This window comes from Schistocerca americana, chromosome 1 (assembly GCF_021461395.2).
Source record: "Schistocerca americana isolate TAMUIC-IGC-003095 chromosome 1, iqSchAmer2.1, whole genome shotgun sequence".
NCBI classification, from domain to species: domain Eukaryota; kingdom Metazoa; phylum Arthropoda; class Insecta; order Orthoptera; family Acrididae; genus Schistocerca; species Schistocerca americana.
Window position 1 is genome coordinate 783,207,616 of NC_060119.1, and position 15,701 is coordinate 783,223,316.

Here is a 15,701-nt window from a genome sequence, read left to right on the forward strand (position 1 = left end):
TTTTAGTGTGTGCTCATTGTGTAACAGATACAACAACCACTAATAAAAAAATCTGGAGTTACAGGGATTAAAGAAAAATAAGTTATGCATGACAATTTTATCTTCGTGTTGCAAAAATTTTTTCATTTATTGGTCATTTTTAAGTGGTTTTTCTATACTTGGTTTCATTTGTATACACATTAATAACTGTGGGGTTCCACGCCATATGTTTGCTGGGAGCTTTGTTTATAGGTTGAAATGTGTATTTCTTTTATTTAATGAAGAAAAGTTATGTAGCTTATCAGCTGTGTGTTGATTCAGTATATTTCACTACTGATGTTTGCGCCAGTTCTTTTTGGAAACTCTTGCGGTTTGTGTTTACAAAACGTCTGAGCTCTTGTATATTGTATCAACCTAAGCTGATTGGCATACCATTAATAAGTGGTGGTATGCTCTTTAAGAAACTAGTGTATTGAAAGGATCTCAAAGGCAACATGTTTATTTTGGAACAACTGACCACTTGTTAAGTATTCATACTTTTCGGTGTAAGGTGTTCTCATGGTAATTGTCATTGGTTTTAGTTTTCACAGTAAATATGCTTTCCAAATCTTCTTTGGAAAATTTTAATTCTGAGAACCTGTTTGACACCCTTATCGCAACTGAATGTTTTGTATGTGTTGGAAGTTATTCAGTAGGTGTGAAGCTTTTCTCCTTATTTCAAATTTCACTTTACCTAAATTTTTGATCTGAAAACAGATCATGAAAAAATGAATTTTATATTTTAAATATGGTTATCTGTCTGCCTGTAAAATTTCTCAGAGGGGTTGAGCAGCAGGCACACACACAAAAAATCTTTCAACAGAGTTCTGTCACATGTTGCAGTCTAGCACTTGGCACCTCTTCTGTTTGGCAACTTATTATCCGTTTTCATATGTTTGTTTATATTCCATTCTGCATTCCTGCACTCGTTTATCTAAAGATCAATGTCTTTTGCTTTTGGAAGTCTTATTTCTTGTCAGATGACATCAAACATAATTATTTTGATCTTTGTATTAATGATTTGTTTTTCCCCTCTTATGGTAGAGGTTCTGCTGAAGCAACAAGACAGGCACATACTCTCATTGCTGCTTTGATCAAGGATCCTGATGTGGATATATTGCAAATGCTCCCAAAGTCGGCAAAGCTGTCAGTTGTATCCATGTCTTCATGGGACAAATCAGCAATGGTAATTTGAAAACTTAAGAATTTATTCTGTCAAATATTTACTGTATTTTAATCATTTAAGGGTTGTAAACAGTTTGACATTTTTGGTCAACAGGCACCAAAGTCAAAAACTGCATCTGCCAAGTCTGGTGGGTCTGTGACGCTGCAAGGAACATCAATTCTTGGAACAGGGCCGTCTTCATTGCTCAGCAAGCCAGTACCTGCAGGTAAGGAAATGCTTATAACTTGTATCTCATGTGATATAAAATTTTGTTAGGAAATTGTTTCTCAACTTCGTAGTTTCTGATCTGTTGTGATGTGCCTCAATGCAATTTTTCTCTCTCTGATTTCAAGAAAATGCCAGTACTCTACCATGATTTTGTGTAGCCAGCATGATGATCTGTTTTTCTGAGCTTTACTATGTATCTGTATCTGACGTTTTAATTTCCAGGTAGGAATATCAGCCTATTATGAAAAGGATAGATTGCTATTCACCGTGAATATAACACATCGAGCTGCTGACAGGCACAACAAAAAGACTTCATTGTTCCTGTCTGTAACTCGGCATGTCTTACAGTGACTACCAATCTCTCCTTTTCATCATATGGTTAACTTATTTATTGGTATGTGTCAGGTTTGTGACTAATGTAAGTGGAAGTGAGCTGTTTATTACAAATAAAACTGATAGTATATTTTATGATGAGCCAGCTATCTCTACTTCAGAGAGATTATTATTATTATTATTATATTCTTTCCTTTCTCAGACCTTAGGTCTGGTTAAAAATGGAAAGTGACGCGGACCTTGATCAAGCGTGACTTCCTTTTAACTGTACGGTATATGTTACATAGCATTTAGGAACTTTCGGGTAATTGAACATGTATCAATAATTACAGATTTCTGTAGTTGTATGTATACGTTTGGATGTAGCTGTATTGCGTTGATGTACTGGTGGATATTGTGTGGCATGACTCCTGTAGTTGATAGTATAATTGGTATAATGCCAACCTTATCCTGATGCCACATGTCCTTGACTTCCTCAGCCAGTTGGATGTATTTTTCAATTTTTTCTCCTGTTTTCTTCTGTATATTTGTTGTATTGGGTATGGATATTTCGATTAGTGGTGTTAATTTCTTCTTTTTATTGGTGAGTATGATGTCAGGTTTGTTATGTGGCGTTGTTTTATCTGTTATAATAGTTCTGTTCCGGGATAATTTGTATTCATCATTCTCCAGTACACTTTGTGGTGCATACTTGTATGTGGGAACGTGTTGTTTTATTAGTTTATGTTGTATGGCAAGTTGTTGACGTATTATTTTTGCTACATTGTCATGTCTTCTGGGGTATTCTGTATTTGCTAGTATTGTACATCCGCTTGTGATGTGATCTACTGTTTCTAATTGTTGTTTGCAAAGTCTGCATTTATCTGTTGTGGTATTGGGATCTTTAATAATATGCGTGCTGTAAAATCTGGTGTTTATTGTTTGATCCTGTATTGCAACATGAATCCTTCCGTCTCACTGTATATATTGCATTTTCTTAGCCATGTGTTGGATGCGTCTTGATCAATGTGTGGCTGTGTTAGATGATACGGGTGCTTGCCATGTAGTGTTTTCTTTTTCCAATTTACTTTCTTCGTATCTGTTGATGTTATGTGATCTAAAGGGTTGTAGAAGTGGTTATGAAATTGCAAAGGTGTAGCCGATGTATTTATATGGGTGATTGCTTTGTGTATTTTGCTGGTTTCTGCTCGTTCTAGAAAGTATTTTCTTAAATTGTCTACCTGTCCATAATGTAAGTTTTTATGTCTATAAATCCCCTTCCTCCTTCCTCTCTGCTTAATGTGAATCTTTCTGTTGCTGAATGTATGTGATGTATTGTATATTTGTGGCATTGTGATCGTGTAAGTGCATTGAGTGCTTCTAGGTCTGTGTTACTCCATTTCACTACTCCAAATGAGTAGGTCAATATTGGTATAGCATAAGTATTTATAGCTTTTGTCTTGTTTCTTGCTGTCAATTCTGTTTTCAGTATTTTTGTTAGCCTTTGTCTATATTTTTCTTTTAGTTCTTCTATAATATTTGTATTATCTATTCCTATTTTTTGTCTGGATCCTAGATATTTGTCAGCATCTGTTTTTTCCATCGCTTCTATGGGGCCGCTGTGGTTATCCAATATGTAATCTTCTTGTTTAGTGTGTTTTCCCTTGAGTATGCTATTTTTCTTACATTTGTCTGTTCCAAAAGCCATATTTATATCATTGCTGAATACTTCTGTTATCTTTAGTAATTGGTTAAGTTGTTGATTTGTTGCTGCCAGTAGTTTTAGATCATCCATGTATAGCAAATGTGTGATTTTGTGTGGGTATGTTCCAGTAATATTAGATCCATAACTTGTATTATTTAGCATGTTGGATAGTGGGTTCAGAGCAAGACAGAACCAGAAAGGACTTAATGAGTCTCCTTGGTATATTCCACGCTTAATCTGTATTGGCTGTGATGTGATATTATTTGAATTTGTTTGAATATTAAGTGTGGTTTTCCAATATTTGTAGTAACCATGAGTGGGGTACACTAGCAAAAGCTTTTTGGTAATCAATGAATGCGTAGTGCAGCGACCTTTGTTTAGTTTTAGCTTGATATGTCACCTCTGTATCTATTATCAGTTGCTCTTTACATCCTCGTGCTCCTTTGCAGCAGCCTTTTTGTTCTTCATTTATAATTTTGTTCTGTGTTGTATGTGTAGTTTATTTCTGTGTAATGACTGAAGTTAATATTTTGTATATTGTTGGTAGGCATGTTATGGGGCGATATTTAGCTGGGTTTGCTGTGTCTGCTTGATTTTTAGGTTTCAGATAGGTTATTCCATGTGTAAGCGTATCAGGGAATGTGTATGGGTCTGCAATGTAACTTAAATAATTTAGTTAAATGTGAATGTGTTGAGGTGAACTTCTTTAGCCAGAAATTTGCTATTTTATCATTTTCAGGGGCTTTCCAATTGTGCGTAGAATTAATTGCTTGGGTGACTTCATGTTGCGAAATTATCACTTCAGGCATTTGTGGTATCATCTTGTATGTGTCCGTTTCTGCTTGTATCCACCGTGCATGTCTGTTATGTTGTACCAGGTTTGACCATATGTTGCTCCAAAAGTGTTCCATGTCTGTTATGTTTGGTGGATTGTCTATTGTAATGTGTGTGTTACCTATTGTCTGGTAAAATTTATTTTGGTTTGTGTTGAATGTTTGGTTTTGTTTCCTTCTATTTTCACTTTTTTTTTTGTATCTTCTAAGTCGTTTGCCCCCCCCCCCCCGCCCCCCCCCCCCCCCCCTTTATGTTGATCATCGCCTTTGTGATTGTCAGGTCAGGTTCCGGTCCAATAAATGGTGTCATCGCCCCTATCCTGGCCAACATATCAGCTTGCTCATTACCCTATTGCTGTCCCCTAGCTCCAGAAGGAATTTGTGGCATTCTGCCACGATCTTTTGATCTTGTTGCAGAGGCTGCCATTGCTTTCAGGGCTGCTTGGCTGTCTGAATAAATGAAAATGCTTTGTGGCTGTCTGAATAAATGAAAATGCTTTTTAGCTGTCTGAATAAATGAAAATGCTTTGTGGCTGTCTGAATAAATGAAAATACTATGTAGCAACTGTGCAAATTCTCCACGCACACCCTGATAGCAGATATTTCTGCTTGAAAGCCTGGAGAGATTGCAGTCTCCAGCCTTGGCTGCACTCCATATACTCTGGCCCCAACACCTTGGTCTGTTTTCAAACCGTCAGTGAACCAGACTTTCTCCAGTATGGTATCGAAATTTGTTCTCCCTGAGCTTTCTACTTCCGATTACTACATTGAAAAACTTGTTGAAGCAGCTGGGAGTTGTTATATAGTTGGCCAGCATTTCCCCAACCATACCTATGCCTACCTCACTCAGTATTTTAGTGTGAGATCCTGGATACCCCGGTGAGTTCCAGTTTCTGCCAGTCTTTAACCTGTGTGCTCCAGCTGTTGCCTCCGTCTTTACCCACAGGTGTAATGGGGGCATGTACAGCATGGTTTCCATCGCAGCAGTGGGTGTGCTGCTAATTTCGCTTGTAATGGCTAAGCAGGCCAATCTCTGCACCTTAGCGAGCTCCTTAGCAGCTACCTGCTGTTATATCTTTTTCCACCACACTGTAGCCCCATAAGTGATCATAGGTCTTCTCGAAAGGTTAACAGTCTTTGTACCTGTTTACTCTGCGATTCCAGGTAATTTTTCCACCAAGATACATTCCTATTCATGCACTTCTTGGTGATTGAGCATTTGTGATGGTATGAGGTCATGACGGCAGAGGTCACTGCCTCTGCTATCTCCCGAAACTCTTACTGGATTCCTTACCGAAGTACTGACTTTCAATAGGCTTGAGTTGAGGTCTCTCCTACACGCCTCCCAATCCATTTTACTGGGATTCCTATAGGACATAGTCTATCTAATGTCCATTTCAACATTGAACTTAACATTCATGTGGTCTGATCAGGATGACATATCCAAAGGTTATGTCAGTTATCTCTTACTAAATGTAGGTTCCTTGCCCCTATTGAGGATCTCAGTTATTAGCTAGAAATAATTCTAGAAGGTACTCACCTCTACTGTTGGTGTCAGTGCTGCTCCACACTAAGTTGTGGGCATTAGCATTGCATCCAACCGATAATTGGTTGCCCTGTTGTGGACAACAGGCTTCCATCAGTCTCCCCACCTCCTGAGGAGGAGGAGGAGGAGGAGGATCACTGTCCTCGTAAGGAAGGTATACTGAGGCCATTACAAACTCCCTCCTGATATCTTCCTCACATTGTCACATCCTGATGGTCACTAAGTCCCTAAAACAGAAGTCCGCCATCGGCATGAAGGGAATTCCATTTTTCACATAAATGTACATTCTGGAGTTTCTTATATTTCTAGCATAAACCAGCTTACAGTGCCGCCGAGGCCCAATACACCACCTTTATACAAATTGGGTTCCTGAATCGAGGTACGTCCACTTCTTGTCTTCCCAGAAGATGACTCAGGGCAGCAGTGGTCCCTTCACTGTGTTGCAGATTTATCTGCAGCACATTCAGTCTCCATCTTGCCGCCTTTGTCAGTTCTGATGTCTTTGATTACCCTGACGGCAACTGGCAAGAACCCCAAGAATAGTCTCAGGTCCTGCTCCCACATTGCCTTCAGGGACTTCTCTCTGACTTCCACCACGAGGGTTTGGCGATTTGGTGCAACCTTCCTGTTGATTACCTTCCAATCCTTTGTTGAGACTTTGGGGTTTTGAGACCCTATTTTCTCAATCAGAGTCTCTGGAGAGGTATCCTTAAGGAGTTTTGGCACCCAGATTAATATGTTTGTCGTCTTGAAGAGCTCAGCTGCTGTCTCTACCAGCGGCTTCACATCCTCCCACTATGATATTAGGGGCACCTTTTCCTTAAGCCAGTCCACTGTACCCAGCCCCTCACGGACAAAGATATGAGCACTGTGATCTAGAAAGACTCCCTGAATTTGGGTCCTGGACCAGCATATGTCTCGGCCCCTCGCCCCCCCCCCCCCCCCCAAATCTTCACAAAGAGAGCCATCTGCATGAGCTGCTCCTGCTGCAAGATGATCTTGACCAGTTGATAGCCTTGCTGGATAACCACCATCATAAAAACCGAGACTCCAGTACTATAGGTCTGTTTCCCTATTTTGTGCCTCAGCTTTCTCTGGATACGCTTATCCTGAGAAGTGGGAGTCTTTGATTCCTCCCTTGTTCTCTTACTGCCTGCCCTCAATGAAAAAGGGGTTTGTACACCCCCTTCACACTGAGACAGTCTTTTCTTGGAGGCCTTGGGCTGAAGCCCATTTAGTTCCCTCCATTTTGTTTAGGAAGCCACTCCTTTCCTTCCTTAATATTTGTTCTCTAAGAAGTTTCCTCCTCTGAGCCCCAGACAAGTCTTTGATCTTAATCTGACCCAACTTCTTAGTAACCATTCACACTTCTTGAACAGGTCTGTCCCCCTGTTCAGCTGAGGGGATGTTTTCCATTGGTTCCAGCCCCGGTGTTTGGGTTTCTGATATCCCAACTTGCCTCTCAGTTTGCTATTTTCTTTCGTGTCCATTTGGTTCCCATGAGAATTGGGGATCTAATTGGTCTAGACCACAGAAACCCCATGCGGTGCGAGGCTAATTACTCATGGAGGTCACCCGGCATCCCTGAGGCTCTGTTCACAACACATCTTCCCATGTGCCACACACCCCTCAGCATGGATCGCTTTGGGTTGTGTACTGAGGAGTTAGGAAAGAACAAGGAATGAATGTGGGATGACAGGTTGTTGTGAAACACACGTAATCCCTCAGCATTCATGTGAATGCACAAGCCTCTCCACCTATATGGACAGTGCTATTTCAAGGGGGGTGTCCCCCAGAGAGGTTCATGGGGGATAGTCTGCAAGCATTATTTCATTTTGGCTACTGCCTTGGTTAGCTTCAATTTCTCTGTAATCACTTTCGGTTTTTCTTACCTTGGAAGATCTGGTACAATATAATCTTGGCTGCAAAGTGTGAAATGAGAAGCTATTTCAGTGGGAATGAGTAGTGAATTTGACACACAAAGCTACTTAATATCATTAGATAGCTTTCTCCATGTTGGCAATCGCACATTATTTGTTTTATTCAGTGTCTCGTAAATTGAGAGAAGAAAGAAGATTAAAGTCATATTGGACAAGCCTTAGTAAGCCAGTTTTGCTGAATTCATAACTGATAAGTATTCTGACATTGGTAATTTGCACCTGGATATTGCCTTTTTTGCAGCTAACTTGTTGCATCTGATTAACTATGATGGATGTTCAGGTGTCTGGTTTGTTTGTATTAGAAGTTGAGAGATGTACACCTGACCTTCGTCCATCCAATTATTTTCTGTTTCCTAGTGTACTGCCCTACAGCAACCATTTAATTCCTCCATTATCTAAGACATCGCTACAACTTGGAGAAAAGAAACAAAGCCCAGAAAAGGTCTTGTTCTCTCTATCAATCAAATATTTTCTGTATACGCTAATGAGCCAAAACATAACGTGCACTGTGAGTTCGAATTTCACATGGCGGTGTTGCAGGCTTGTGATGCGGTAAGGAAAGTATATGTATGAGTAGTGTCGATGAATGAGGAATCATTCTAGCAAGAATTTCAGCTGCAAGTGGGGAAATCCATTGGCATAAGTGACTTTGATGAAGGGTGGATTGATGGCCTAGTGCCTGGGAACAAGTGTGTTGTCATTTGGTTCTGTAATGAACATATGTGGTAAGTGTTTGAAGGATGGTGAAACCTCAAGTAGGTGCAAAGATGTTGGACGTCCATACTGCATCACAGGATGTGGAAGTTGGAGGCTTATCCACTTCGGAAATCGGGATAAACAGAAATCTTTAGCAGATTCGGTGCATGCACAAGTGTTCCGGAGCCTCACAATTCGGTGCATATTGATAAACTTTGGTCTTCACAGCAGATAACCTGCACATATTCCCTTGCTGATCCATAGACATGGTCTGTTATGATTATAGTGGTCACAAGATCATAGAGATTTGATCTGAGTTCAGGATCACAAATTTGATGGTCGTGTCCGGATATGTTGTCATCCAGGTGAACATCTGCTCTAAACATGCTGCATCAGACCAAGGACACAGACTGTTGGGAAAGTTCCGCACTAAAGGGGACAATCACTTAGGCTTCCATTGGACCTGTGATAGTAATCGAAGGCACCTACCACAGTTATGGGCTGTATGAAGATTATTGAGGATTACCTGCATCTGTTAATGCTTGGTGTCTTCCCAAACGGTGATGGCACCATCCAGCCAGATAACTATCCATGTCACAGGGCTATAATTGTGCTACAGGGGCTTAAGGAGCATGATAGCAAATTCATGTCGATGTCTTGGCCACCAGATTGATCTGACCGGAACCTCATTGAACACATCTGGGACACTATCATACACCAGCTCTGTGCCTCGTAGATCAGAGGCTTGTAACACACAGGGACTGCATGATCTTTGCAGAGACAACTCGTACCACACACCTCCAAAAACACATCAGTGGCTTGCCATATCCATGCCACAGAAAATAGCTGCTGTATTTTATGCCCATGGTGGACCAACATGCCATTAAGCCAGTGGTCATAATGTTTTGGCTCATTAATGCATATTCGAGTGATTCTCATTTGATCCATCAGATGTTTCTCCTCACATGTGTTATTGGATCTGAAAGAGTAAACTTTTGCCATATCATAAGTATGAAACAATTGCATTGAGAGACGTGTGCTCATATTCCATCCATGAAACAATGATCAGTCTGCTATTTGCATGGAAGCACTGTCACAATTTTGCCATACAGTAACAACTTTTGAGTAGCGAACTCCTAGCTGAAACAATTTTGTTCTTTATAATTTCACTACAGTCAACAACAGAAATGATTTTACATCAAGTTTCCATGCAGACCAGTTGTCAGGCATTATGTGAGATCATGATTCTTCTTCAAATAATTATGTGGCAAATTAATGTTCTGAATAATGCCGAAGGCAGCTACTGTAGGAGAAGGCATTAAGTCATCGCTTTCAGAAAAATGTGCTTCACGCATTAAAGTACCACAAACGAAAGGAAACTCTGATTTGAATGTGTGTTAAAAGTATTGTTATTCTGTCACAGTCGATCAGGTTATAAGTAATTAAACAAAAGAAGCTGAAAGTGACACGTGGAGCACGGCCACTGGCAGAGATAGAGTTCGGGATGCTTATGGGAAAGGAGGATATTCCTCCAAGAAGTGTTTCCCCCTGTGTAACTAAAAAAAAAGCAAGTGTATAATAGGATAGGTTGTTGGTAACAGGCGTGATGTAAGGGTGTACGAAGTTAGATTGATCATGGGATACTACTTTAGAAGGTGCATGATTAGAGGTAGTTGAACCCCAGTTTTACACTTTTCAAGGGACTTCAGAAAAATGGTGTAAAATGTGGGGAAAATGGAAAAATGTGCGAGACAGTGTTGTAAGCTGTGAAAGTTACATGTATGAAACCCCCCTTGTATTTTCGCACTTCATGTATTTATACGTAATAGGCATCAAAATACTTCTCAAGGACTTGTTATTATCTAATAAAAACTTGTTATCTAATAAAAACTGCAGATGTAATGGAAAATGAGAACTGTCTCAGAAGTAGAAACTTTTGACTCAATGTTATACGTCATAATCAATTGTTTTGGAAAGCCTGCAGCTGTTATTTATTATTTAAATAATGAAACATTGCGCCAGTTATGATTTTTTTTCATGTATAGTTGAGCGTGTTTCGAGAATTTTATCTTGTTGTTAAGTGCAAATATTTACACGAGTATTTTATGTGCTGTTAGCATATGTGTTGCTCTACGTCTCTTGCACTGTAGTTATCTTTTTGAGGTTATCAGGTACTGTGGCGCCTCAGTTATGTAGAAAACTACACAGGCACAAACTACCACTTACATTGTTTATGCATCACAAAAAATACATATGTAAATACTGCATATAGCAACAAGAATAAATTCTCAAAACATGGATTGTTCAGCATGAAAAACTATGTTAATTGGCGCTGTGTTTAAACTAGAAACATTTGAGCAAAAGAAAGGGAGTGAAGGTGTTAGCTAGTGCTACAAGTGGCGAAACGACAAAATGCACTAACTTTTGTGTGTTTATTACTCCAAATCCGTTTAGTAGAACATCTTGTTGTCAGGAAACCATTCCCCATAATGCTTGTAAACACTACTTGATGGTCAACATCATGCCAGTACAATTTTATGTCACTTTTTTCTTGGCAAACATTTTTTTCATAAAGTGTAAATCGTGAGAGAATTGTAAATATATTGATGTAAAATCAGGTGCAAATTAACATTATGAACATAGGAAATTTTATGGGAGTGAGAAAAATGTCATAAATAGTGGGAAAACAGTAATTCCAGGAACATAAAAGCAAGGTTTACTGTACTTCATTTTTTTCTTTTTTTCTTTGTTCCCCCCCCCCAGTGTTAACAAAGAGCAAGCATTTGTGATTAGTCAGCTGGTGTGTGTGGAGTGTTCAGCCAGGTTCACAGACGTAACTAATGTATTGCAACAGCTTGTGGCTTTCTGTATAGTTGCACTGTGAGCTACCGTTCGTGCAGGATGCCACAAATTCAGCATAATTGCACAGTTTTAAACATGGTATCAGTTGAAATCTTATGGGCGGGTATTAATATTATAGTGCAGGTTCTGGCATTAGAGCTGTGACAAAAGTTAAATACAAGGAAGACGAACCCAAACGTTGGAGCTGAAAACAAATTTGTGCAGGGCTACAAAAATATGTATAAAAGAAATAATACATAAAGATGAAAATGCTGTCTGCTATTGTAAACTTAGTCAACAGCTGGCATGTAAGTTAAATACCATCTGTGGACATGCCACTATTCCAAGATTTTAGATTGTGGTATGCCCTCATGTAGGCATTTTGAATTATTAATTTTTACTTTTAACAGCTGCCATATAACACTCAGGCATTATTTCACACACATGATCTATAATTTCTACAGCACTTTGGTTCACAAAATTTATACGATTCTTTTTCGGTTACATGCTAAGTTTATTTTTTCACCCAAAAATCTTTCAAGATTGTGAGGTAGGCACTACATCATTGGCTTGCAAAATACCGTAAAATACAAGGTTGTCTTCTATTTGCAAATTAAACTATTGCTGCTGAGGTTAACATTTTTACATTGTTTGACAGAGTTTATAGGGATCGTCTTACATTTGTACATGAGGTTTTGGCTGTGGAGGTCCCTTGCAAATTTATTTTGAAGCATTTGTAAGGGCTGGAGGGCTGGGCAAATGTGCGGGTGCATTATCATGATGGAAGAGCCATGAATGTAAGAAAACCATTAGCATGGTTTTGACATTTGACCTGACATGACATGACGAGCTTTGTATGGTCTTGGAGAACTTTTCCCCACCCATTGTGAAGATTGAACCTTGGTCTCAACATCGTAACCGTAGATCCACGTCTCATCACCGATTATGATTCTCTTAAGGAACATCTCATTTACATTTGTGCGATCCAAAAGCTCTAAACAGATTGGGAGGTGAAGCTCTTTCTGGTCTTGACTCATGAGTCATGGGTTGAACAGCATGAAGCATTCAAAGATGCTGTGTCAGGGTTTCATGGAAGGATCCAACTGAAATGTTACATTCTTTTGCAGTCCCTTGGACGATTAGGCTTCAGTTGGCATGCACAATTTTGTTGACACTCCTGTCCTGAGTGTCGGCAGTAGACATAAAAGGGAATCCTGAATAAGGGTCATCTTTTAACTTCCATCTAGCCACTTTTAAACCATGTGAACCATTCATGACACTCTGTATGGCTTAAGCACTCATCACCGTAGGCTTTCTGCATCATTTGGAGCGTCTCTGTAAAGGTTTTCTTGAGTTTCATGCAAAATTTAATGCAGACGCATTGCTCCTCTAACTCTGCCACCTTGAAATTTGCAACTGTGTGACACGACATTCTACTCAACACAGCACTGAATAATAACTGACAGACATACAACAATGAAACTTCTGGCAGTTACACATCAAACACAAGGGTGGCAGGGATGTCAGCCGCATTTTGTTCCAACACACCATTGGCATTAAATTACGAATATTCTGGAATTTTTTGAACAGGTGTCATAGGACTTGCTCCCAGGAAGATATTGCTGTCTATTTTTCACAGTTGCTCGGGCACAGAGGAGGAACAGAGGTACCAGCTTGGCTAAGAATTGGATGAGAGCTGGGAGGGGGTTAGTGAGAGGGTAACAAATTACGTTGTGTTGCCAACCGTGGGAATCCATACCACATACTTTAGCTTTTTAGGAACATCTGCCAAATTTAAACTGCAGTTTTGAGGCCAGAACTGAAATTACTTTAAAATTATATTAATACTTAACAAGAGTATTCATTTATGCAGACAAAGATGGAAGCCAATGGCGTACGGAAGAGTTTCTTACAACAATGTTGTCAGTGGTCACCATGATGTGACAGGAATGAGAGGGGGTGTGTCAGCTTGTTTGTACATGGACAATGAGAAATCAGGAGGCAGATGATATGTTTGAAAGCAACATACATTGTAACATTCTCATGTTGGTTTAGAAGCGAAACCTGATATGTATTCAGATAAAAACAGCTGTGTTCTCAGGTACCACGGTAACCAACATCTCAAAAATCACAGCATATTCAGAAGAAACAAAGATTTGTGACAGTAAAGATGTAAATTTCACAGCCATGCTGTGGTGGTGGTGGCTAAAAATAATGATACCACAGATGAGTAGGTTAGTAAGTGAAACATGTAGAAACTAAAACGGTCTGCTATCCTTATGTTATCAAAATGTAGACAGTCAATAAATGACGTACATTTAGAATAGCTATAGTGTTAACTTTTCAGGCAGATACTTTGTCAGTAACACAGTTTGTAATTTTGATTAGTCAGAATATGAGGAAAAAATGGAGGGGTCAACTTATAATCAGAGGCATCTTATACTCAGGCAAATACAGTAGTGTGCATGTGTTGACTTTCTTCGGTAATAAAATGAAAACACTGAAATCGAATAGATTGCCACAGCAATTACTCTGCAATAACTGCGACACAGTGCTCATATTTTGAAATACAGCGACCAAGGAAAAGGGGTACAAGGAAAAGTGTGCAACAAAGTACGAACAAATTGAACTTCTTGTGTTGCAATTAAGATCCCTTCTTAATTACATCTGTTTTATGCTAAAGACATTGACAACGAGTGTTAGTAATAGGAAAGGAATGTTAAACAACTGAGGAAAATTGCAGTTTGTTCTGAGAATTTTTAATAATGTGCATAGACATTAAACACGCATTCTTATCATATGTTATGAAAATCTGTCATGGATTTTGAATGAGTTTTTCTGTAGGTAAGTGAAGCACCAAATAACTCTTGATTGCTCAGCTAATTGTGACGATGCAGTTCCGGTGCAAATAATATTTTCAGTTAGTGTTGTGCACTATTGACACTATGGAGTCCAACTATATAGCTTGTGTATAGTTTTTCCTTCTTATTTGATATTTTGTTGTTTTTGTTTTACAGTTGTAGGTGCACCGGTACCACTGTTCACTTCTTTGCGGTCAGCATCAGCTTCAAAATTAAGTGGATCATTTCCTCCTCCAGTAACAAGAGGGACAGCTCCACGTCATGTTGCAGCAGGTACAGGGTCCATTATAAAAAACAAAAATTCTCTCTTCAGTGCAACACAGTCTGTGAGATTTAATAATGCCAAAAATAATTCAGAAAAACCTTTGTTGAGCCCATGTAATAGTGTGTAGCATTTTTAAAGCCATTGGGATAGGTAAATGCATTGTAATTCCTACAACTGCCACAGTTACCTCTCATGTCACTGAGCCGAGTTAGTTTTGTGAGGTGCTTTCATAGCACTACTTTAGCATTGCTGAGTTTCCACCTGTTTGATCTAACACTGAAATTTAGCACAGCTCATTCAATAACTATGAGCAGTGCTACATACTATATAGTTATTGTTACGATGGCAATGTTACGGCATAAGACAGTTAACTCTGTATATTTGTAAACATTACTTGACAGACAAATGCCTCGCCAGCATCCTTCTATGTCAGTTATGCAGCTTTTTGTTTTGTTTCTCTCCCTGAACATTGTTTTAAAGTGTAAATAATGAGAAATTTATAATTATGGAAGTATGCAAGTAGATGCAGATTGACTTTACGAGCATAGAAAATTTGAAGGAACGAATAAAACAATGTAAACAGCAGGAAAATATTAATTCTGGAAATGTAAAACTGAAGTAACAGTGTATTTGTGTTCACTGCATTGCACCAACCCTTAAAGAAACTCAAACCAAAGCACGACACTCCTAGCACAGCATTGTCAACACAAATAAAAGAAATAAAATTATGGATAGATGATGAATATGCCAATTTCAGACAGCAGTGTGTCTCTTCTGAGAGAAATCATGTATAAGGGCTTACATTTTGCACTTATGTACGTGTTTTTGTCTCCTAGTTACCCTACGTGTCATATTTTTGTCTTTTTGTTTCTGGGGTACTATGCTATGTAATTTCTCAGGTCATGTGACCACAATAGTGGTCTCCTTGAAAGTGAACATAAAAAAAAAAAAAAAAATGTTTTTCTATACAAGCACCAATCAAGGTGCATTGATAGGAACTATGTAAACTGGACTAGTTAAATTTTTTAAGAATGAGTGTAATTCAAATACTGTCTAGCATTTTGTCGCATTTTAAGAAAATAAAATGAGCCTAGTGTTAAACTTGTTCACATAATGCAGTGTTCAATGTGCTCGCGATGATGTGACTTACCAAACGAAAGTGCTGGCAGGTCGATAGACACACAAACATACACACAAAATTCAAGCTTCCGCAACCAACGGTTGCTTCATCAGGAAAGAGGGAAGGAGAGGGAAAGACAAAAGAATGTGGGTTTTAAGGGAGAGGGTAAGG

At 39.1% G+C, this 15,701-nt stretch overlaps 1 protein-coding gene across 1 annotated transcript in view; it reads left to right on the forward strand.

Annotated features, from left to right (window-relative positions):
* The window catches only part of LOC124594193 (ankyrin repeat domain-containing protein 17), a 256,867-nt gene that overhangs the window by 205,997 nt on the left and 35,169 nt on the right, over positions 1–15,701 (forward strand). Inside the window, exons 36-38 of the mRNA XM_047132555.1 lie at positions 1,063–1,204; positions 1,298–1,409; positions 14,302–14,418. Coding sequence (XP_046988511.1) covers positions 1,063–1,204; positions 1,298–1,409; positions 14,302–14,418 — 371 coding nt within the window. The remainder of the gene's footprint in view (positions 1–1,062; positions 1,205–1,297; positions 1,410–14,301; positions 14,419–15,701) is intronic.